This window comes from Brienomyrus brachyistius, chromosome 15 (genome assembly GCF_023856365.1).
Source record: "Brienomyrus brachyistius isolate T26 chromosome 15, BBRACH_0.4, whole genome shotgun sequence".
NCBI lineage: Eukaryota > Metazoa > Chordata > Actinopteri > Osteoglossiformes > Mormyridae > Brienomyrus > Brienomyrus brachyistius.
Window position 1 is genome coordinate 9,576,969 of NC_064547.1, and position 26,508 is coordinate 9,603,476.

General features: G+C 36.2%; 1 protein-coding gene across 20 annotated transcripts in view; it reads right to left on the reverse strand.

Annotated features, from left to right (window-relative positions):
* Nucleotides 1–11,614: 11,614 nt before the first annotated feature.
* adgrl2a (adhesion G protein-coupled receptor L2a) overlaps nt 11,615–26,508 on the reverse strand; it is an 84,816-nt gene continuing 69,922 nt past the window's right edge. For 5 of the 20 annotated variants that reach the window (XM_048976730.1, XM_048976728.1, XM_048976729.1 and 2 more), the window contains 9 exons: nt 23,911–24,002; nt 22,085–22,129; nt 21,771–21,797; nt 20,920–21,088; nt 18,133–18,261; nt 17,699–17,795; nt 16,295–16,423; nt 15,543–15,560; nt 11,615–13,588 (listed from right to left, as the gene is read on the reverse strand). In XM_048976730.1, the coding sequence (XP_048832687.1) occupies nt 12,834–13,588; nt 15,543–15,560; nt 16,295–16,423; nt 17,699–17,795; nt 18,133–18,261; nt 20,920–21,088; nt 21,771–21,797; nt 22,085–22,129; nt 23,911–24,002 (1,461 nt within the window). In that variant the 3' untranslated portion in view covers nt 11,615–12,833. Of the gene's footprint in view, nt 13,589–14,150; nt 14,204–15,542; nt 15,561–16,294; nt 16,424–17,698; nt 17,796–18,132; nt 18,262–20,919; nt 21,089–21,770; nt 21,798–22,084; nt 22,130–23,910; nt 24,003–26,508 lie in introns of all 20 variants that reach the window. The other 15 variants (XM_048976732.1, XM_048976731.1, XM_048976747.1 and 12 more) reach the window with 12 other exon arrangements.

The window sequence follows — 26,508 nt, forward strand, 5'->3', positions numbered from 1 at the left end:
TTTATTTTAAAATAGGAATAAAAGTCACATTGCCAGGATATTGAAGAGTACACTAATATAAAAGAAGTATAATTTAAAGACATCAAAATGTAAGTCTTTGGAAACCACTGAGAACATAGAGCAGGACAATTGAACCCAAAACCCTGGAGCTGTTATGCTACAACTCCATGTTTTATCGATATATGTTCTATTGCAGAAAGATGAAGTAGAGCTCCCTCAGGTTACTTTGACAAGTCCCAAGATAGAACTTAGCAATCAGAGTGCATGTTTACTTATTGTAAAAGAGCATTGTATGAGGTCTCAATACTGTGTCTGAATACAGTCCAAATGGATATTGTGGATCGTACAGTCATATATTTCACTGCTATAGCAATTGTAATGTGTAGATAAAATTTAGACTGAGCTATTGTACTGCAACCAGTGTTGTAGAGAATGACTAGGACCTGAAGGTTAACCATTTTATTTTAAGGGACAGAAAGAAGCTATTCATGAAGTATATAGTAAAAATATTGCTTTTCAAAAAGACATTCTTATATAATAAATTGAAATTTGATTAAATCTAGCTATACTGAAAGTGACCTAAAACATAAATGTTCAAAACCTATTACAATGGATATGGTCCCTGTAAGACTCCCTGTCATTTAGTAATTTACACACAGTACTGTGCAAAAGTCTTAGCCTACAAAGAGAATTATATTATATAATGATCCTCAAGTGTGTTTGCTTAGTAATTTCATACCCCCATTATTTTCAGTAGCTATACAGTGTACATTTTTTGACGTAACCTCTAGGATACCATGTTTGGTTAATCATAAACTATTCAAATTAGTTTAATTAGTCATCTAGAAATCAGTAACTTTTTGATATGAGAAGAATTGAATTTTTTATTATGCTGCTGGTAAAATTAGGTTGTTTTTTTTTTTCTTAAACATGTTAATTGCTACCGCAATCAAATAGATTTAAACATTTAGCATAATACTGTATGGCTCATTGTAAAGACCAGTACTTCAAAGAAGCTATATACTGTAGATTACCAGCAGTCTACTCAAAATATGATTTGAATATAAAAAAGCAATACTGATTGCTAAAATATTATCTATAGCATAGGATATTAGGAGTGTGTTTCCAGGAAGTAAATATCTTTTGTAAAGTCGTGCTATATTTTATCACCTGTAACATGCACATATTTTAGCAAGGTATTTATTGTCTACTGTAACAGAACCTTGCCTTTCACAAAAGGTATTGTATAACACAAAATTATAAACCTCACATGTTTGACATTTTTTCAATTAATATTTGCATTAAGTAGCATAAGTAATATAACATTCCTTATGGGATTACTGCTAATGAATCGTAATGTCCGCGTACAATGCTTCAGTGAAAGCTACATTTTTAAACACATATCTTCTAAGTCACCTTGTATCTTAGCCTTCAGCAAGGTAATTCAAAATCAATATTCAGTTGCAATATGTACCTGCATTCAAGGTTAAACCCCTTTTTGGTACTTATTAATTTAAAAATGGTATGCCCTGGTCTTTCATGAATGCAGGAATTTCCCCATGGTGATTTCTTTAAAGTATCATGTAAGGTTCTAATGATAGAGGTATTTCTCCTGCTGATACAATCATTTGTATGAAACAGGCTATTGTTGGGAGTCTGACAATATCAATTTAAGGAATAGAATTTGAGTAATAAGGTCAGAAAATATTTGCTATTGAGATATAGCACCGTTAAAGAGTCACCGTTAATGATATGCCCTATTGAACATTGATGGGAGCATAAAAGTTAATTCTAAATTTTGTGTGGCGCTAATTATTTATACCTGTATAGCTTCTGGTTTTCTGACAGTTTTTAAAAATTAAACAAATTATGAAATATTCTCTTTTATAAAGGTTTACTTAAAATATGAATCGAAACATGAGTCCTCAGAGATGCTAAAATGTACTTCTAAATTTTAAGAATAGCCTTCAGAAAGACTTGTTTAAACTTTAAATGCTTTTGGTGAACTGAGACTTTGTTGAAGAGAGGTTGTTAAGTCGGTAACATCAGCAATTTATTATTATTATTATTATTATTATTATTATTATTATTGTTGTTTATTTATTACTTTAGTTGGCTAGTAATGCTGAATTAAATTTATCCATGTATTGCAGAATAACTTCTGAACAAATAAATAATTTAAGGGCATTTATATTCATTTTGTCTTTATATTTCTGGTTTTTTATATTGGTAGGTAGAATGCAGAATGAATTCTAAATATTTGAGAATATTAAACTTATGTTTTAGACTCCTAAATGAACCAACAAGTAATATACTTATGCTTATGTGGGAGTCAAACCTCTATGCGATTAAGACAAAAAACACGTAGCTGTGTGCTTTTTTTACTTTAGCGGATTCTCCCATTGGCTTAAGTCTGGGGTTTAAGTGCATGTAGGCTAGATACACCCTTTGGGTGAAGTATGGGCATGTCACATGTAAATGATACACATTCCGCCATTTAGGTTCACTTCAGTGCATTTTTCACTACGTGCTTTGAAGGGCTGTATTAAGGCATGTGACCAAGCACAATATCGCAGTGTTCATAAAGCACAACATGTCACAAAATTAAACTTTTACATTTACTACATATATAAAAAATTAATGTTACAATTCAGATGGATGTGAATAATTTATACAACAAAATAATTATTACATGACACAATAATATATAGAAATTTAGAGATATATAAGTATATACCAATTGCATATCATATCACCATTGGGCAGGATTCAGGTGATGTCTATCTTGTCAACACGTCTAGTAGGAAAATCAATTAGGCTAAATAGCTGCTAGATCAAAAAAAAAACATTTTTTTCAAATAAAATGAATGAATTTGTTCAAAGGAAGTAGCGTGTTCTCGTACTGCAGCTTAGGATTGCATGTACTCAGGATGCTGGGGCAAACCGATGACACGCGGAACAGATTATATCTCCCAGCTGGGCTAGGAATGCCTTGGTATCTCTCCAAAGGAGCTATTTAAGAAGTGGGGGGTGGGGGGGAGAGAGGTCTGGGCATCTCTGCTGGATGGATGGATGGATGGATGGACAGACTTAAAGACATTTTATCCAGTTTTGTGTTATTTGATTATCATTAAATTGACGAGTAAGTCAGAGCTATAAATGACCATTTAATATAGGCTTCCTATTAAGGTAATGTCAATTGCGTTGCAGAAAATTCAAACCCTGTAGCATTTCATTTTTTTTGAAGGATTCTCATGTTTGTGAGAATGACCAGGTATATGCATAGTAAGCTACTGCCGTGTTTTCATTTTCAAAATAATAGGGTTTCTCCAGATTTCAATTAGCATCACAATGTAAACCAAATAATCTATGTTCCACATTTTGCTCGTTGCCCAATGCAATAAAGACGCAACTCCTTTTCCTTGTAACTCAAAACCACGTAAGTTTTTTAAGTGCTTTTTTTTTTACATAATTGCACAACATTTTACGCACAGATGTAAACAAAGCTTTGGGCTCAAAGTTTTATTAAGCGTTTCATGTTTCTGTGACGCCTGCTCCATAACTTTATATATTCTATTTCAAACTTGTAAAGAAAATGTACAATGATTTCCATTATCACCTTTGCGATAAAAATGACAGATTTTCTAAAACATGCAGCTTTATCCATGGAGCTCCGGGATTTCCCAAAAATCTTTCCAAAACATTTTATTCACCTGCCAGTTGTATTTATCTAAAGAAACATAAAAACACGAGAAGTGGAAATAAATAGTGTTACTAAAATTGAGCAACATTAGCGGCCCAGTGGCTCAGTAGGTACCATGTTATTTCTGTGTCATGCAGGTTTCCTCCAGCAGTCCAACGACATGCAGTTAGGCTAATTAGCATTTCTAAATTGCCCATAGTATGTGTGTGTGTCCTGTAATGGACTGGCATCCCATCCAGGGTGCACACATGCCCTGTGCCCTATGATGCCTGGAATAAGCTCCAGTCCCTCCCCCACCCAATGACCCAGTCCTGGATAAGCAGCGGAGAGATGAACGGGTGGATAAACACCAGTACTTTTTAAACATCACGGCCTTTACAGATTTATGGCGCATGCTGTTTGAGGCAGCTATGACAGGAGCAGTGTTATATGAATTTTAAATGAATATTTAAATATGGTTTTCTATCTCTAAAACTTCATTACATTTGGTCGCGGGGTTAAGATTTTCTAACCTGCTATTCCATCTGGAGCAGAACTTACTTCTTTGTTTTGCTTTTGACATGAAAATTCATGATGGACTGGCGTCAGCATCAAGTTAGATAGTAATATGCTGAGTTCGGGGTTAAAACTTTTGTTGCAGGAAACAGTGTGGTTGCGAGAAATTTACAGGCCTGACTGCATATAGGAAACTTCTTATTTCTGGTTTTCATGTGAATTATTTAAATCATACAGGTTATGACCTGTACATTGGACTTTGAGTTACATTTGTTACAGTGGTTTCCTTTAATATCAACATAATACTCAATATAGGTACATTTACCACCAGTGCCACTTTACCATTGTCATTGCAACAGTTTTAATTTGACTTCTCAAAGGCTTGCTTGGATATAATTTACTCTCACAGTCACACTCATCCAATTCATTTGAAATCCAGGATCCAGTAATTCCTTAATTATTAGGGGGGATTATCGAGAGAGCAGCTGGAGCAGCAGGCTAATTGGGGTTTCACCTCTGTGGAACAGAATTTAATTCTTGTCTCAGAACAAATATATGCGTTTGTACTAAAGCAAAAAGGCCGGAAGAAAAAGTGAAGACAGATGAAGACTTCTGATAAAGTTATCGTATTCAATACTTCACAGCAACTTCGTCCTGAAGCATACAGGTATAACACAGCAATTTATGGATGAGTAAATTGTAACAGGTCATTTCTCTGGCAGTTATTTGAGTATCTTTGTGGAGATAAACACCACAGTAAATGTTTTTAAACATTGATTTTAAATCATGGTAATAATGATTATGACACTTCATTTGCTGTTATACAAGTATGAATAATAGCACATAGGAATTGCATATCCCAACTTGTGCACCTATAAAACAGACACAAATACAGGTGAGAAAGAGATTTGTGGTCAGAGTGTAGGGGGAACCATTTTAGGTGCTTTTTCTTTGCACCATGTACTGTACTTTTGGTAGAGTACTTTCAGTACTTTCCCTTTTCCATTGACTTCCGGTCGAGTACCTGCAACAAAAGTTCCAGTACCCAAAGTTTCAAAGCAACTGGGGTACGTTTTGGTACTTCAGTAATTTTGGGTGGGTCGTTTACCGTCGATTAGTTATGCAAATAGCTTGCCTCTGAAACACAATATGATGACTTAAATAGAGGTGGAGATTTCAGGTCCAGAGAGTACAAATCCAGACCAGGATTTTGTTTCAACCAACCAGCTGAGCATAAAGAGTCACAGTCACAGAGGACTCAACTGGTTGGTTGAAACAAAATCCTGGTCTGGATTTGTAGTCTCTGGACCTGAAATCTACACCTCTGGTTTTAAACATATGCTAGATAACCTTGAAAAGGAACAATCACTAAAATTGCACTGCTTGCGAAGATTTGTTTCCTGCGCCAAAGTAAAAATGTTGTCGTGAAACCTAAGGCCCCCCTCCCTATGCTATAATGTCCGGACAGCATGAAGGTGTGAAAAACCCTGATCATAACCCAGCTGACTTCTTGCAATGTAAGAATTCTAGGTGCCAGTCAATTCATCCCCACTCCCAAATTATGATATGGTCATGCTGGATGGGGCGGGACCTCAACGACCCCAAAGCTCAATCCAAAGTAGTGTCCTTGTCTTGGTGACCAGGCTGTGTGTTCTGCCTCCTAACAGAATTTCTGGTAAACACAGCCCACCATGACAGAATTAAGCATGAGACATCCCAATAAATGCTGCTCTCTATTCTCAATGACAAGCATTTAGCAGGAAAATGGAATTTTCACCTGACACTATACTTTGCATGATTGTAAAGTGATTTTTTTTAACTGTCTCATAATGATTAATTTCTCTTCCTTTTTTCCCCAGTTTTTTGTCTTCATTTAAATTACTCACACTCAAATATAATAGCTCATTTCAGATCACCTTATTGAAGGTAATGGTTTTCTGACTTTAATTATGTATATTTCTTGCAAAACAGCCTTTTCCTCTGCCGGGCACTAGGCAACTAGGTACCTGCTGTCATTTAATAAATAATTATCCATATCTGATATAACATACTTGGCTGTCTCAAACATGCCAGAGACGTTTAAATCACCCTATTAATTTAATAACAAATACCACATCATTGCTCTAGCAAATGTCTCTGTCTAGTGAAGGAGAATATTTTTATTAGGCAGGTTTTTGAATGAAGGTTTGCTGCTGTGTAAGTACTGTTTGTATAATCCCTATCATCTTTCTATTTTTAAATTAAACAATGTTTAATTGTGGCAATTAATAACAAGTTAATGCTCATGTGAATGTAAACAGCCTTTGTGAGAATGATATTTTCTTGCCGTGCTACACTTTCCACACTGGGAGCAGTAGGAGGTTCTAGTCCCCCAGCTCCTGGCCTATTTCTAAATCAATGTTTGACAAAGAGTTGCTCTCTCCCGCCGTACACGTGGGAGTTATTGAAGCTTGCAGACATTGAGAAGGCCACACACAAGGCAAGAAGAGCAGAACCTTAACTCACTCTTTCAGTAATGGGAACCGGTACAAACTCTTGTTAATAAAGCAAAGAATCAATTGCCATTTCTATCATTTTCCAGTTTACTGACAATAACAAGTAAACAAATGTCATAAAATGTAGAAAAATTGTACTCACCAGCTCTGTATATTTACTATCATTTTTCTTTTCTAAAGAAAACCGTGTGCACACTGACCAGTTTGCAATTTGCCATATGGTCAGTGAGTGAAAGTCACTTCCACTATGTTCTTATTAAGAAGATGGAAAGTGAATGTTTTAGGCATTATATTCAAGCATTTATGGTATTTCAGTTTCAGTACATATTTTGTGCAAAGCCTTCTGGTTCTGATCACACTTGTACAGTAAGTAACCAAATGGCCGATGTCAAAAGCACTCAAAGTTCAGTAAGTTTAGCAAAGCCTTACTCTACATTTAATGTATTATTACGTCCTAAGAAAGACATATATGTTAATCGAGAGTGACACAAATAGGCAATCAGTGCTTAATACAGCATGTATATACACAAATATACAAAGCTAATCTGTTAGAAAGAGCTTCAGCAAATGTAGCATTACATTTTTTTATTGAAGAATTTCATATATTTCAAGAGTGGCAGGAATTCAGAGGGGGATATCTTTCACCATGGGGGGGTCACACTCGAAAGCAAATGTGAGTGTGATTTCCAGTAACATTTCAAAATGGTAATATTTATGGGAAGTATGTGTTCAAAAATGCGTGTTCAGTATGCATTAAAGTCAGTATTTTTTTGAAAAAACTTACTATATATAACTTAAAGCTATCAGCTGAGTCTTTTTTAAGATACTACAGATTAAATTAGGAAATATGGATATGGATATGAAGGCATTCAAGACATACTTAATATATCCTTGTCATAACCAAATCTGAATTTAAAAGGGAAAATGTGCTGTGGCAAGAATTGATGCCTAATTGAAGCTCTTCAGATGACTGACTAATGCTGATTACACACTTTTCTGATTGATTTTTTCTTTTTTTTCTCCTGAGAAAGACCAGTAGAGTTTATAGAGTTCATGAGCAGACTTGCAATACAGCCTAAAAGTTCAAAATACACTGTTTTCTACTTTGTAGGTTAGCAGAATTACGGAATTACAGGTCAGGTCAGGTTGGGGAACATGCACTGGTACAACGCGTTGCCACACCTACCACACTTAAACACCGCGGGATCCTGGTTGGCGACCAGGATGACATGTGGTCCAGTCCTACCCTCTGGAAATGGCCGTCTTTCTGCCGCAGCCAGGTGTCACGTGGGCGTCCCCTTGGCCTGGTCCAGCCGCTTGTGCCCTCAGCAATGAGGTTCCTATGAGCCGGATCTCCGTCCGGAAAATGCCACAGTGCCGTGACTGACGCTCCCTCACAGTGCAGGTAACGTGCCTCATTTGGGCTCCTCTAGCAACCGCTCACTCGACACAAAGTCAAACCAGCGGTACTCAAGGATTCGTCGTAGTCAATATAGTACCAGAGGAGTCTACTCTTCATCTCAGGTCACTGGATGGTAATAAAAAAATTATTTTTAGTTTTTAAAAAATAAAGTGACTGTACCAAAATATTCATCCCAGCAGCATCTGTACATTTTACAGGTAACATTTCATCTTGGTATCTACCTTTGGCAACAAATTTTATGGAACAGCAACATCGCTGACTTTAAAGATACTGTGCTCTCGGTAGATTTCGACCTTACAATCAGGTCATTAGCTTCAAAGGCCTAATATATACACATATGAGAAAACTTTCAATGGGGGATACATGCTAATATTTTAAATCAAAGTGTTCAAATGAGGATCCTAATCTGAGCCGATCTGAAAATGTTAGTTGCTCAGTTACTTGAAATGCCCCCCCCCCCCGGATTTAGGTGCAAGCCATATCCATCCATCCATTTCCCAAACTGCTTATCCTACTGGGCCGCGGGGGTCCGGAGCCTATCCCGGAAGCAATGGGCACAAGGCAGGGAACAACCCAGGATGGGGGGCCAGCCCATCGCAGGGCACACTCACACACCATTCACTCACGCATGCACTCCTATGGGCAATTTAGCAACTACAATTAGCCTCAGCATGTTTTTGGACTGTGGGGGGAAACCGGAGTACCCGGAGGAAACCCCACGACGACATGGGGAGAACATGCAAACTCCGCACACATCAGCAGCATGTAGTACAGTGCAATATAAATTTTAATTTGACATCGGGAAGATAATATAAACCCCTCTCCTACCCCCATTATTCATGTGGCCATGTGATCATGCCATGAATTCCAACAATTGTAAAATGTAACAATAATAAAGTACTAATAAACTATTTCTTAACTTCCCACTAAAACATTCCAGCTATGCTTATTACACTATTGCATTTTAATTGAGTTCATTTGTTCTTTATTATATCCTGCTGTATTACACATTATTTCACTTGACTCTTCCCAATGAAAGTGTTGTAAATGACAAAGCAAAGTTTTTCTTTTAAAAACATGAAAGGAAAAGAATACTGCAAGCCACATGCAGTGATATCATTCTGAATTATGCATTAAAGCATATGAGAAACATATTTCAAAGATGAATGAAATATCGTAGAATCAATATGGTCCATATTGCATAATTAAACAATCATTCTAGTGAATGTCCCTGAAAAATTAAACATGGATAACAGAAGGATAATGATTACATACATAAAAAGGCAGATTCACCTGAGTTGTACTGAAGAAGGCCTCTTGGAACATCGAACGAGAAAGTCTTAGTCATTATTTAAAAAAAAAAAAGTTGTCTTTAAAGGTAATAAAAAATATCACATAAAATGTAACTGAAGTTCAATGAGTAGAAAAATGGAGTAAAGCTACCTTTTTTTAGATAGAATTTGCTGATGAAAAGATCCCAGTCTAAATGCACCATTTGCAACCTCAAGCATATTGTAACTTTTAACGAAGCTTCTGTTAATTTCAGTTGGACAGTTGCTGTCAGATGGGTTCAAGTAAACTTGCTTTTCTTTGTATGCATAGTAATACGAAAACCAAAGACATTTCCAGAACAGCGAGAATAACTTTACAGCACCACTTTGGGTCATTTTCTTCAGCTACATTTCTCTTCTCTCCATTGCAATATCCACCTTGTTATTCATTTCTTGATGGTTATCAATACCCGGAGGATCCTTGAGTCAAAGGTAGGATGTACTGTATGGTGTATGACATTAATTGGTTCACATTAGATATTAATGACAATTAATTGTTAATTGTTATGACAATTAACAGTAGCAGCCATAGAAATATTTACATAAAAACAAGTATATTATCAATGTATCTTCAAAATTACTTCATGGTTACATTATGTTGCATATAAAACTGCCATGTTCTTTGATTTCAGATGATAAATGTGACACATGATACATTCAGCGAAATGTCCTAGCTGGTTAAAACAGTTTTTTGACTGAAATATTAGACAAGCAGAAGCAAACATGTCAGCCCTGTTCCAGGTAAACAATGCTCCATTCCCCAATTCATTGACCTTTCAGAAGCACTGTGATGTTTTACTGATGATGTTTGGAATCCTTTACAAGTGAAGCAGCCGTTACAGGGAATGACAAAAACATGTTTTTGATTTTATATCAGTTAGACATTTATGTGTGTGGGTGGGGAGGGGGAAAGATTTGATTTTCGTTAATTGTACTATGTACTTTATTTGTGGAAGGTATTTAGTGATAAAAAAGACAAATTTTAACACACCTAGAACCTTTATCTTTGCTGAACTTGATATGCCTATCACTAGTTATATACAAATACCCAAAAGACATAGACAAGAATACACGATTTTCCAATGACCTATGATTTATATATATTTACATATTTATATCTACAGTACGATATGCACCAACAGCAATATCCGATGACTTTATGCTGCTATGAGTAGCATTATTAGTATGCTAATAATGAAGCAAGTCAGTTGTTCATGGCTTGTACTTCTTTAATTCTGTACATTAAAAACTATAAAGGTTTTACACGTTCTTTTCAATACATTAAGCCTCGTTAATCACGACATTTTACATTACATTTTATTCTCTTATCCAGAGTGATGTACATGGCCGAGGTGGCAGAAATGCAGTACATTCAGTGCATTAACAATGGACATTTGCAAAACAACATTGATAATATTCACTAATATACTAGCCGACTAATATAAAATATTAATATTTAGAGGATGGGAAACAGGACAGTCAATATAGGTGCAATCACTGTTCAAATCCTATTAAGCCAGCGACCTTGCAGTATTGCATTTATTTCATTTTTAAAGTGCATAACCTGAAATGACAGAAACATTTGTCTGTGCCTAAATTTCACTAATAACTGCCATATGTAAAAAAAAATGCAAAAAAAAAAATACAGGTGTAAGTTTTGTGTGAAATCCTTTTTTAAATGCCACAGATGATAGGCTGATGTGGGACATTCCAGTTTATACTATTTTCTGTGTTAAAAAATGACAAATTAATGGGCTGTGGCTGGTCCCTCGTGTATGTGAGTCACGGACAATCTTGCCAATGACAACCATTTTATATCGGTTTCTTAATGGGAATTCCTCCCTCAAAGCGAGGGAGAGTGAACTTGAGTAAGTGTTTGTTTTTCAAATCGGAATGAGGCCCTATACTGAACATGATATACAAAATAATTTCCCCTCACCTAAAACTCTCATTATTATGTTTTATTGCATGAAAAGGCTTAGCTCCGTTATCTCATGGAGCGAAAGTGATAGAGTACCGCACTTAGCTAACCAATTCTGGGGGGCGGGTCAGGATGAGTGTGTTTATGACGAATATGCATAGCCTGACTGGACAGGTGCAGATTTCCTCATTTTTACGCCACCTAAATCATACCATTAGAAGTCATTAATAAAACAGCTTGGAAACATTTGACAAAAAATCTTGACATTTATTTATTGTTTAACAAGTGTTGAACTTTACAGCTTTTTTTTTAATTAAATGATGGCTTTAAACATTAACAAAGAAAAGCGTACAGGTGCCAGCAGAAAGATTCATACACCGTTTTTAAATTCTCATAAGGGTTTAAAATCTTAATATAAATAAAAGGCCAAATCAAGACGGCTGAACTGGGGAAGTTAAAACAAAAACAAAGTTGATGTCGAATGTCTCATGCCTAATTGTAAAACAGATTTAAAGTAAATTATGCTGATATGATTAATACCAAATTTGTGCAAGGCATTATTTGTTGAATTCGGGAGTTCGATTCACACTATACTAAAATAATATATTTTGGCAATATGAAATTCAGAATTGTTGTCAAGATATATGGGTTATACAAGAAAAAACACGGCTTTCAGTGAAAAGTGTGAGCATGACATGGTCTTTTTCTTTACAATTTCTTTCATTATCTTGTTCAAACATACTCCAATGAATGAGGTGTAACACTTTGAATAACATATGTGCAACTTTTACACAATATCCTTTTCAAACTAAAATTTTAATTAAAATGTCTTTATATTTATGGTTGCCTTGAATTTTATTTTACACTAGCAATACAACAAAATATATATTATATATTGTTTTTTGCCATTATCCTTAACAACACTTTAATGTACAATTCAGAAAACATAAGGCCTGGGGCTTGATTGCTAGTGGTTTCAAGGTCCAATCTTCACCACGATAGGGGTGACTGTTCTAGGATCCAGGACTTTTATATTCATAATTATATTCTTACCGGGAACACATCAAGAAACATCACATAAGTCTTTCCAGTTCAGATCCTGGAGCTTGATTTTGTATATAATACAAAACAGGTTTGATAAGGGTAATGGAAGTGTATATACAATCATTGTTCAGAAACTGCTGAATTAGAATGGCCCATTCTTCTGTTATTTTTTTTTCAATCGTTCAACAGCAGCAGCATATTTAAATACATAGTTGGCTTGTCTTTATTTATCTTTAATTCTGCTTGGTATGTACAGAGTCTGTTCACAGCTTCACAGCGATTTTCAAAGCCGACGCAGAACAACCTCCATGCACTGCAGACTGTCTGTGAAAAAATAAGGGTGGGGGGACAGAGAGCAAAATGTACACATTTCATGTCTTTCAGGGGGTATCAATTGGGAAGTAACTTGACTTAAATACATTTAGAGACTCGTCACCAGCTGCATCTGTCCTTCTCTCACTTCTTCCCCTTCTGGGATGCAGTCTTCTTTGTTAATAGGAATAATATACCCATCACTACTACCTTTGCTAATCTGGTAGTATGCCTGAAGTTGATGTCCGGCTCCGAGATTAGGCATGCTCTTGTAATAAACATCATCGATTTCGCTCCTTTTAGAAGGAGAGAGGTCCTCCTCTACATCCGGGCTACTCTCGGGGTAGGGAGAGTCTCTTAAATTAGGCATACTAGTGTACAGGGAGTCTCGGTTTGGGGACTGAAGGTTGTCGTCCACCTCAGCCGTGAGCTGAGACATGTAGCTGTCTATACCCTCCGTCTTCACCTTCTTCTGCGGGTGGTACAGAAGCGAGTGAGTCCGTTGGGGGATGAGTGGAGCCTCCAACTCCTTGTGGTGCGACTCCAGGCTGGGGTTTTCGCCGTGCACCAAAGATGAAGCGTCGGCCACGATGGCGTCATCTTCGCTGCTGCTGCCACCCGCGGTCACTTTGGTTGAAGTTCTGTCCATGTTCTGGCTCTTGCTGCAAGCCCTGAGGTTATTGTGCACGAGCTCGGAGATGATCATCTTTTCAAAGGCCACATCATCCAGGCTGAGCCCACAGTCCACCACTCGCACACTGTCGCCGTAGTCCCCGTTGCGAAGAGAGTAACTATTATTGAAATTACCATTTAGCGGTAGGGTATCCATTGCATTTGTATCCCTGGCACTGTTCAGGGAATTTCCTGGAATGAGAGAACATTAGTTACCTTATGTGACCTAAAGGAATAATAATAATAATAATAATAATAATAATAATAATAATAAAAGACTGGTTTAATGCTGTTTAGGACACTGGTGTAATTACATGCATTGCACAATTTAGATAATGCTTATTTTACAACAATAAAAACTGGATGGTTCTTTGCAAAATAATTTAATTCATATAAAACAATAGAACTAAAAATTACCTCTATTAATGCCACCTAATATAAATAATCAAGCCAGCTTGCAATTTATAACTTGAAAACTTTGTCCTGAACAACATTAAATATGTATATGTAAACATCACATACACAAAGCAGAAATACATATACAAATGTGTATCCACAAGCGGGCAAGCTACTACCATTAACAGAAGTTTGAACAACTCTTTTTTTGGAGAAGGTGAAGTTAAAAAAAAAAATGACGTGATCATTTATGGACCTACAGAGAGAATTATGTTCAACACAGACAGCCATCTCTCTCACTACAGCGCCTCACAAGCATCACCCAACATCACGACAGACAGCAGGTGGAATGACTCACTTTAGACAACTCACATCATGTCTGTCTGCTCAGGCTATCTGGTCTAAGAGTAGCTGATGTACAAAAGAAAGTAAAATGATTTATTGTAACACGATGAATAATCACTGAAGGAACAAAAACCAAAATAAAAAGCACAGTAAGAGCAAGGGTTCAGCAAATTAAATTAGCAAGCAATCAGCTGATTCTGATTAAGCCACTTTTTCCCCCTCATCATTAACTGAGTGAATGTATACTTTCACAGTGTCTATGAGGCACAGCTACTGCCCAAGGCCTAAAAAAGTCAGAGGTAGCCTACATCCCTGCCACCTGCATCAGTCACAGTAACAGGTCCGCATGTAGCCGCAGTTATTACCAGGAAGAAAAAAAATCTGTCGGAGAGGTCAAATGCAGCAATGGAAGGAATTTCTACAACTAGGGGACGTTGCTCGGGAGCAGAAGATTAAAACAAAATATCAGCAGAGGGTGAAATGGGTGAAAGTAGAATAAGAGGAGCAGAAGAACAAAGAGGAATGCAGTATTGATCACGGCAGATCAATCACAGCAAGACAAGAGAAGTTAAGTTCCTGTCAGGCATATGATAAAGAGGATTAGGGAGGGGAGGAGTATACGGAATGGATGGGTCTGATAAGGGAATCCCATTTTGGACAAACAAACATACAACATATAAAGGTTTATCAGGGAAACGACAAAGAGGAAAGAATGTAGTTAAAAAAAAATGAAGACCCATCACAGTGACAATCTTAGCATATTTACTGATTTCTATTAAAAACAACAGTCACTCAGAAAATGTGATGTCTGAAGAGGAGGAAGTGATGCGAATGAAATGAACCTACACACCGTGAAACTGCTGCACTACATTGGCCATCTATCAAACTTAACACGTTTGTGTTTTCCCCCAACTAACACTAAAACCCGCTGTCAAAAAATGAACAAAAATAGGCAGACTCTGCTGTTAATCAACAGGTTTGTTCTGCATTATTTATTTTCCTAAATATAGATATTCTGTATTATCAGTTTAGAATGGAGATTTTCTCTTATTGAAATTCTATGCCATGATATACATACTCTATCTACATACAAAAATTTAATCCGATAGATAAAATGAATTAAGTAAACATAAATACATATGTATATATGTATTTTCCTCCAGAGGTAATTCCCAGAACCATCCTCTAAATCCTACACAGATTAATATAGTGAAACTTTTATGTAATTCCTTGATGTAGCTGTATTCATATGGTGTACTTTAGCTGACATTTTGTGAACCACTTGCCCACTGAGTGTATGCTGATGATCTGAAGTAAACCACTGATTATGCCGGAAGTTGTGTTTTAATAACCATGCTGAAAAAAATTTACATTTGATAGGCAAAGTTAAGTTTTACTCCCATACTTGTCTCTCTGTAGTTCACTAGAGGGAAGCATAAGGAAAAGAGCAAATAAATAAACACACAAGCAAACAAATATAGATATATTAACATGTCATTTTCCCAATTGGCATACCAAAGATATATCACAAGTCCTCAGATTTGTATTTTAATTTATATGAGTAAATATAATATGATTTATTTATTTGCAAATTTCAGAACACTGTTAAAAGAAAGAGATTATGTGTGAAAACAGCAGCAGTTAGATACACCGAATGCCCTCATAATTTTTCTCTATCGCCGTGCATTTCGGTATTCCCAAATATCAGATACTCCAGTTCCATGTCAAACATTTTCTTTTAACAGTGAGTAAATAAGAAAAATAAAGGCTGATGGGGTAAATTTTTCCTTCCACTTCTCTAATGTGTTATATAGCATTTAAAACCTGCAAACACACACCTTTAACTAAAAAAAATATATAGGTATTTTGTCCAATTTTTAAGAATACTGTTCTTGATGGTAACAGTGAATTCATGTACTTATCATTATGTTCAGAGACTTAAATAAAGTGCACATTTTAAAATGTATAGAACACAGTATCACCTTTCTAACAATTACCACGGCAGAGATCATCTCGTGGTGCTTTATATACAGTATATGATTATTGTTATAAAAAGTGATAGTACATCGTATACACCTTAACACAGAAATAATGCCGAGTTTTACGAAAGAAAAACACAACAAACACATGCTTTTCTGAAGTGGTAAGTAAGCACACCTGGAGAGTTAAACACTGGAGCCGTGGGACTGTTACATACAACAGTTTCGGCGAGTAGGGTGTTATAGGGGTTGTTAGTGCCTTGTGGTCGAAGGAGAGGATTTGTTAGTAGATAATTGCCCGTCATCCCTGGAGCAGTGAGACAGAAGAAGACAGGCAAGTCCTATTAGTGCACTGCTTCCTGAAGTAAGTGTCCCATGACCGTAGTGTCAAATGACATTGAACAAACACACAATACCCATTTTAATTCTAAAAGAGGCTTCTTAACACTATTTCACATTGAAAGAGAACATTTTCTCTCTTTCTGCTATCATGGTAATATGTGACAAGCTGTTTTAGGAAGAGCTGTCAGGTTTTTTTTTTGTTTGTTAATAAATAGATTTGAATTTTGAAGGCAAATGAATGTGCAGTAGTAAAAATCAAAATGTATTAGTGATGGCAGATCAAATAGCAAAGGAACGTAAATTTGTGAAATATAAAAGAAAAACAAGCACTAAGGTAAACGTATTTCTAATTTTTATAATTCTTTTTTTTTGTTTTATTTTCTTACTATAAGGATAGAATAATAACACACCGGAAAAGAAATAATAGCTATCTGGGTGGCAACTGAAACACGGCCTGGATGTATCTTCAATAACAGTCAGCCCCAAGGGCTGTTTTCTGTTTTTGGCAAAAGCTATTTTCACATATTAAACAAGCCACACAAAGTATTTGTTAAATTTCCGCTACTGTATTATTCAAGTTTACATGTTGAAACTGAAGACCTCTATCTTCTTAATGCCATTTCAAAGAATAAGCGCATAGAGGTGAGCAATTGTCTCATAATGAGAAATTGACTTGGTATTCAAAAGGTGCATTTATTTTATTTATTTTTTTTAAGAGAGTTTATTTACTTATTTTTCCACTTCTCAGATATTTTAGGTGACAATACATAATAAACTAGTGGAGATTTCATCTTCAGTGATTTCAAGGGTCAAAGGGTTTACATTTTTCTGTGGCATTTGTTGTACTATATACCAAATAAATCAGAAAAAAATCTTGCTATTTCCCCAGAGAAATAGGGTTTTCTTTTAAGAAATATATTGCAATATTCATTTATATTCCTTGAAGGTTAACAGCAATGAAAGAAAAGTCCATTAACCACCTCTTACCTGCCCCCTTTCAAATAAAAAAAAAAAAATCATTTTCAGATTGCCAGTTCAGTAAAACTGTACTCAATACTATGAAATCAACAATTTGATAAATAGCAACACCCAGTATTTACTGCAACTTTCTGATTTATAATGGAGGAATCCACAAACTTTGAGTAACTCGGCTTTATCAACATTACTGAAATTTCCCTGGAACTTCTATATAAAGAGAGAATTTTTTTGAACAAACTAAAGAAAAAAGCTGAGGACTGACCTTGGTTAAGGGTAGAGGTGCTGTTGATGTCACCTGAGATAAAGGAAGACTCAGATTGCTTCCTTACGGTGTCATTCCACATCCGCCTGATACGACTCTGTACAATAAACATTAAGGGACTATTAAGAGAGAGCTATGGCTTTATAGAACTGTTTCCTTTTATTTGGGGGGGGGGGGGTTCCTTCATTTAGTCATTTTCTATATAAAATTTCAATTCTTTGGCACTGCATCAGCACCCTTCTGTGTTCAGTACACACTATATACTCCATTCTATGTGATTATTTAAAAAAAAAAACAATAACATATATATTTTGAAAGCATAGATCCATTAATACACAGAATACTCCTTCATGGTGCTACTAACTTTATTAAAATATAGTCAGCATGATCTTACATTAAAGGTGATAAATACGGTTTTCTTTAGTCGCGTTTACCTGTGTGCCGGAGGAGTAGCGGGCACTAGCCCTGGCAGTCGATGTCTTTGTTGAACTGTGGGAGCTCTCTGTGGGTAATCTACCACAGCAGTAGTTGTGGCGGAAGCATTTGCTGTACTCTTTACGAACCTGGGTAAAGAAACCATTTGGAAAGAGGGACTGTCGTGATTAAAACATGTATAATTCCGAGACAGGGTAGTATTCATATTCATTGCTAGAGTGTCAACTTGGGCCTCATGCACAATGTGGACTTCCTCGTCCATCCGTGTCTAATATATAAGTGAAGAAATCAGCCGTCCACATCAGCTCTAAAGATGGCTTAGGAACAGATTCTAATTTTCCCTGGGGCTAAGTTTGTGAAAAAGGCTTTCATACATCTGGATTTACTATGCAGATTCGGTATGACTGGTTGTTTCACAAAAATCTTGCGCTAGCAACCATACAGGAAGTTCTGCAAGTAACTTGCTATTTTTAGAGTTGAAGTTCAGTCACTGCAGCAGCTGTAAACTACCCCAGACAGGAAGACATTCAGCCCAGCTTGATTCTTGGTAACCCTATATCCAGGGTGTCCCCTGCCTTGTGCCCTGTGCTTCCAGGGATTAACTGCAGGCTTCCCAAGACCCAGTATTGGGTCAGAGATTGTGGAAGACACTGAGCATAACCAACAATACATTGAAAATTACTGCAAAAGACAAATTAATTTCTACTAAGAAATGTGTTTTATGTTACAGTCTGAAGTGGAACTCGTAGCTAATTTCCATGTGTGCCTAAGGTCAATTCTACCAAAGGATCCTTTGCTCCAAATCTAGCTTTGCCATGCAGCAGGTCCAACAAATACATAAAATCACTGCAATGTAGCTATTTTAATAACACACAGTAAGTTGGTACACAGCAACATCCTGTATTGTTTCTTGGACTATGCCGTTAATATGCAATAGTGCACATCAAGTTTTGCATTTCTCCATGTTCACAGTGTTCAAGATACTGAGTATGAAATTAAATCGCTATTATTAAGTGCACTTGACTAGGAAATATGTTATTTCTCTAACGGACCAAAGAACTAACATACTTAACTAGTATCTCCATTGTGTGCCTAAAGTGTCCGTCGAAACTGTATATCTCCCATCATGTGTCTGGAAGAGCGCCAACTAATTTACCAGTGTGGAAGAAAAAGTTCTAGTGATGATAATGCCACTGCACACCTCTCCCCAGGCCTACTAGAACTGTTTCTTCCGCACTGCAAGAAATCTTGTGCTGCAGTTTGTTTGAGCCAGATACCACTGTCATGGTGAAGTGGCATTCTTGTCTGGAAACATCATTTATATATTTGTACTAGTTAACATTTGTATTTGTGATGGTTAGTCATATGGATTACTTCATATTACTGTATCACTTTATATCAACTTAACTTTGACAGCCAGATAAGAAACAAGTAAGAAACCCACATACGTCAACGTTTACCGACAATAACCCACATAAGTCTCTTTAAAATAGACTTTTTTTTACAAGAGTTGTGTAAAAAAAGTTTCGATCTGCGGTGCTAAGGGTGTCCGATTATGATGTCTTAGGTTTATTTTGTAAAGTAGTTTCTGATAAAATGTTTTTTTTCATGGTGCCAAAATAATGGATTTGGCAATGTGCTTTTCATTGGACAGCGACGATATGTGAAAGTAGCATCAAGCCAGTTATTTTGCAAGCAGTGCCACGTTATAAATGCATGTTGGTTAAGCACCAACATCTCACAGGTTCTTACAGGTGCATTGTATTGAGTTTAACAATAATTTATATTTAATTTGTTTATATATTTCAGAATGTTTATCACAACTAAGAGGAATTTAAATATGTCCATTTAAAAACCGTTATTTATTGAGTTATCAGACATGAGCTTGAAATGAATGATTTTACTGTCAAAACCACTAATGCTGAGTCACCAGAATCTCTAGGAAATACAAACTGGGAGCCGGATATTTAGCTGGATTTTTCAGCAAATACAAAATACATAAAAAATACAAAATACATAGCCATTATACGGTTTTCTTTTATAAAAGAAAAAGTCCACTCAGAATTTTCCTTTTTAAAGTCATATTGCTTCATTGAAAAAATAATGATCATAACTGTGTTTAAAAGAATTTTAAAATGCAAAGTTATATGTAAAACTGAAGGGAGCCGCTAACCATACGTAATGCCTTTTCAAAGTATTTGCACAATATTAAGCAAATCCTATTCACTTTTGAAAATAAAGACATTGTGATTTGAGACACTTCATTTTAAAAAAGTATCACTGCTGACTGATGTGCCGGATGTACAGGATTATTCCAGTCTCTAAGTCATGATATTACATTAATTCTGATTGCTTTCAATTTATGAATCATTGATACATACATACAGATGTCAAGACCTATCCAGGGGATTTTATTTGATGGTGGACCAGTACAGGTTATTATAAATTACTGAATGAAAAAGAAAATGTTTCTACAAATAATATAATAGGGTAATAATATTGCAGGGTTTTCCTTATCGGCGGCCAGACAGACTATCATACTTTATGTGCCAAGTTTTTTTTGTTATTGATCAGTGCTTAGTTTTCTGTTCAAGGAAAAAAATGACAAAAATATTTAATTTAATAGCAATAAATGAAAATGATGACCTACAGCTGGTGGAATGTGCAAAAGGAGGCAGATGCAGATAATTTCCAGTTTGATCAGACTACCTAGTGACAGATGGATATTGTCATGTTACAGCTTGACATATGCTACATATTTAATTAATTAAATGATATGTGCTTACTTTTTTCTGCAGCAGGCAGTGGAATATAAAGATGAACATCCCCTGAAAGGTGTTGAATATTGTAAAGAGATAAGCCATGACCACAGAGGATTCGTTGAGAAAAAATAAGCCAAATGACCAGGTCAACCCCAGCAGGCAGAGTAAAGCGAAAGCACCAATCACCCAGGACCTAAAATAGAAACAAAGAAAAACCATTAGGCTCTTAACTCTTTCCTCCTCCTGCTGGGCCCCCGCCCCTCAAATAAACAAATAAACAAGCAAACAAATATAATTGTTAATTTACAAATGAATAAATAAAAATGAGAGCCAGCACCTTTTAAAATCCCAAAAAAATACAAAGTTTCACAAGAGACTTATTCATTGCATCATATTTCAAGGCAGGATACCAACTGATTATATAGATACGTAAATAGATATATAGAAATCTTATGGAGTGGGTGGAAACACTAATAAATGCCACAAATAAGGTACCATACGAGTTCACACATACATACATACATATACATATATATATATATATATATATATATTTTCCCCCACTATAATAATCCCAAACAGTTCACTGTAGTATTTGATTAACAGTATGCTCTCAGCACATCACTCTTGGACAGCTGGGAAAGTACAGAGATAGTTAGAAAAGACAGGACACACGCAAAGTGTTTGAAGGGTCTCAGGAGCCTTTTAACACTTTCAGAGATCAGATGTACACTAGGATGAGCATGAGGAGGATGCATACATACAACAGAGAATGAGAAACCTTGGAACTAGTGACTTGGAAGAAATCAACACCGAAAGGTACAATGAAGGTCAGCCGCAAGCTGAAAAACAAAATGTCTCGCTAATGTTCTTACTTGATAAATGGCTTATTATCTTCATAGCTAGAAAGCATGACAAGCAGGAAAGAGAAACACAAATTAGACCATGAGGAGTACAAATTAGTAACAGTAGATTGATAAAATATAAACTTGGAGAAACTGGGTCAAAATTAAGAGATAAAATTAGGAGACAAGTGCAAGCAATAAAAAGAAAGTGTTTGTTTTTTTTCTTTTTAACATGATAACGAACTACAGTTTTGCCAGTGCAAACACTGAATTGTTACTATAATAAATGTATAGCTAGAGTGTTTAATTAATCAAATTGTGAATGTAAACTCAATGTAGCTTACCCAGGCAAATCGGTATTATAGTAGCCATCGCAAACACGGTAATTACTGGCGTGAACAAGAAGTTAGGGAGGAGAGAAGAAATGAGAAGAAAAAAAGATATACTACAGATTAGCTATTACTTCCAACATGCAGTTTGAAATGAAGCTGTTAATTGTGTTTTCTCTAGATCATTTCTAGTAATTCTGTTGAAAACAATGAGACCAATTGGAAGACAACAAAAAAAGAAGTTCTTAAATGAAATATGCACGAATTTCACATTTAATATTAAATATGATCTCTTATTTTTGCTCCTTGGTGAAACATTATGTAAATTAATCTCTTAAAATATATATAAAGATTGACGCATTTGTGCCCACAAATTGTAATAAAACATTCAAACAGTAATGAGATATGGCGCTAAAATTATTTACATGACCCTGAACCTTGATAAGACTGAAAAACAAGATATAAATCCATCCCCGGTACTATTTGCATAGTAATTTTTTTTTAGATATTCATATCTCATTACTGTTAATTTAGAACTTTGTTATATTACTGGCATACTGCATTTTTCCAGATATAAAACCAAAGACCAAAACAAATTGTTGGGTTTGTGGTACTCTTTCCAAAAGTCACATTACTGGGAATGAACATTTCTTACACATTCCTTACACATTCCTTACATAGTCCCGTGGATATTTATTAATCATAATAAAACCGTGTTATTATATTCATAGTTAAATATCTTCATGAGTTTTATTTTAATCAATTCCTTCTAGGACAGATAAAAATAGGAATAGTGAACTCGTCAGGGGAAAAATTAAATGAGTTATTCTCACACTAGGTGCTTGAATGCATTAAGTTTTTTTTTTTTTAAAGCCCCAGCCTAGAGCACCTTCCAACATCTGTTAGAATCTGCGTCCTAGAAAGATTCTGCCATGCCAGCAGAATTGCGTGGCCACTCAAAATGAGGTATAAAATAAAGAATCTAAAGAAAGGGCAAAACGTACTGTCAGCATCACCGTATTTTACATATAAAACCTTTGTTAATATTTCTTTACGACAGTGTGATACACAGAGAAGGACTGCTTCAAAAGCATTCTCAGAACAAGAACATTAACAAGACATTTATAATTGATGCACTTCACCCTGAAATGACAAAAGGCTGGAGAGTTTGGAAAAAAAAATGTAAAAAAATTAAAGGAATCATCAAAAGGGCTAATATATTGGTCTGTAACAAATGTATTCGAGGGGATGTCTTGTTAGTAATTGCAGTAAGAATTTAACTTATATAAGGAAATCCATTTTAACATTCATCCTTCTTCCAGCTACATATTTAGTACAGGGTATTGGGGTGGGGGGCCTAATCCAGGCAGCATAGGGCAAAAGGCTTGGTTGCAGCCTGGATGGGATGCCAGTGCATGACACATACACCCACACTATGGGTGTCATTAGCACTGATCACTTGGGGCTGTAGCCCCCAGTATTTTAAGCCTAGCCCAAGTATTTCAGCCCCGATGCCAATCTTCCTTCAAAAAAAAAACAAAGTAAAGCCCCAGGTAAACTTGACTTAGCCCCCGGTCTTTTCAATAGCTAGAAACTCCCCTGACCCACACTATGGGAAACTTCGAGACACTAATTAGTCTAACTACATGTCTTTAGCCTGTGGGAAGAAAGAGAGAGCCTGTGTCACATGGGGAGAGCATGCAAACCCCCGCACACAGAGCGCGTACGAGATTCAGCCCCCCAACCCTGCAGATACCAGGCTGCAGAGCTGCCCACTGAGCCACCCATTTTCACATACATCCCACCAATAATGAAAAAACCATCATAAAAATTATACTTACTTTATATTTTCCAACCTACTGGAGTCCGGTTTCAGTGAAGTGGAATGCTTGACCATTTTGTACAAGGTTATTAGAAGGAAGACGAGATTTAACTGTTAAAATAAGAAGAAAAAAAAGATCAGTTTTCCTTTTAAAGAGTAATATCTTTCAAAGTTTCTCGTTCTCACTGTGAATTGTAATTTACATCTACACTGCTGCAAGACTTGGACAAGAAGCCCGGTGCCAAATGTAGTCCCATTCTATATCAATAAGAGCATAAAAATGCATTAAAACTGAATGCAGGTAAAAGAAAATGCAGCTAAAGCGAAGCTCTGAGAAAAACCATAAGAAAATAATCTGAGGTCATGATATTGTGGGCAAAAAAAATAAAAGTCTCTTACGAGAAAAAACAATAACATATTCAAAGCTATGAAAGCATTTATACATTCAGGAAATTTCAGAGTAGGGACCGGAAAAGAAAAAAAAAATCACTTCCTTACAGACACATAATTGATTTGCATTCGTTTGGTTGCCTGGTTTTAATACCACATACAATCTTAAATTACATTAAATTAAATTTTATTTAATAAATTGAGTCATCGATATCAGATAAAGACTATGTAACAAAACATCAGATTTCAGTTTTTTTTTTAACCCCTAAAATCGATGTAATGATTTAAAGGCTCATTCAGCTAACCGTAACCATGACAGTTGCAAGCCCAACAATTCTAGTTTTTGCCATTTTCTGAGACACAGTTACAAAACTGCAAAAGAATAAGTGACACATACACTACAGTCTGTGAGGGAAAATTTAAGTTTTAAATAAAGTTGAATGTCTTTCACCAACAGCAGCTAATAAGCATAAAATAAGTTAATTTTGGTACAACTGTACACCAAACACTGTAATTTTGAAACTGTAAGCTTATAATCATGCCTTGCTTTACTAAAAAAAAAAGAAATACATACTGGTTCACTAAATACAGCTATAATGTTGTTGTACTTATGAAACATTAGATACTTTTTCTGTTTTTCTTTTAAAATTTGGAATACACTGTACATAAGCTTTTTTTTTTTTTGTTACAAATCCAGACTACTTAGGAATTATAGATCAATACAGACTTAGACATTGACTGCTAAAATGGTCTTCTTCCCAGCGCAAACAAACAAGCAAATTCTTAACAGAAATGCACGAGTGTAATAATGCTGCAATTTCCTTCCCAATCAAGAGCTAAACTTTCAGTAAGTATTAGTATCTTGTCTTTCTAGGCAACCAGCTAAGATCAACAAACACTCACAAGAAGAAACTAAATACCCAGAGCTTGTGTCTTTTCTCATGACTAGACTCCCAGCCTTATCATCCTATCATATCTGTGGTCTTCACCCTGACGTCCAGACAGCATATTAATCAATACCCGCTTTCCAGTCACCAACCAGTGGAGCCACGCAATGACGCGGGTATGGAAGGGGGAAAATAGCATAGGGCTCTTTGGATCATAGTATACAAAGTCATCCCATTTTGTCTTAAAACCATCCACTGCTTTGCTCAAGTCAAGCCAGCCAAAAGGCATTTCAAACAGCTCGCAAGACTGACATGGACCTGATGGGACAGGAGAATGAGGAAAAACGGTGCTCTAAAGTGAGCCGGCAGCGTGCCACGTTCCGTCTTTTTGGGCTCCCTGGGGCTTCCGTTACCCCAGCAGAAATGCCTCAGAGTTTGCCTCGCCCTTCAGAAACCTCGCTGCTAGCCATGCAGAAGTCCCCCTTATCCGGGGACTGAGGAGAAAGCTTTTCGAGTGAGCGCACGTGCACGCTGAACTTCAAATGAACCGGATGAAATATTAAAGGTGCAGATGGAACTGTCCGGATGAGGAGAAGAGCTCATGACGTTTCGCGATCTGAGGTTGTGTTAAAGCATTTCAGGCTTGTTAATGGTGCCTTGCTAGTCATTACGCCCATATTCCTTTTTCATTGAGCTAACAGCCCCTGTGCCAGAGGCAGAGCAACTAATGCTTTCAAACAAGCTTAAAGAAGTTTTGAAAAGCTTACACCGTTCCAAGATGAACGACAAGCACTGCAAGGTCTATCAGAATGCTACACAGCTGGCTGCACTGATTTCTGAAGACAGTCAGAGTTACCCATAACAATAGTCAAATTGAAAAAGTCCACACCTTGCAAAAATTCATACTTATCTTTTGTCATCAGTCAACCTAAAAATCAATCCCAGAATCTCTAACTGCGATCATTATCACTCAATACGGCCTTGTGTTTTATGTCACCGTTAACTAGAAAAGAGATTCGTATTATCTTCAGGGCCTAATGTAGTTTTAATACTTATTTTAAAAGAAAATGAGAAATTTAACCCGCAATGAAAGTTGTATAAAATATCACAGTTTTCAGTAGCTGTTTGCCATAAGAGGAAAGCAGAAGCTCTATATCATAAAATACTGCCACTCAAGCGAGTTTACATGACGAGACGGTACTTATGTAATGTTGACTGCATTCAGGGAGAAAGACACAAATAAGATAATACACACAGTATTTTCTGAACCATTAATCAACTGCTAGTGTGAAAGCTTAAAGGACAAGGCAATAGACGGTAAGCAGACGGCTCCAAGGGTC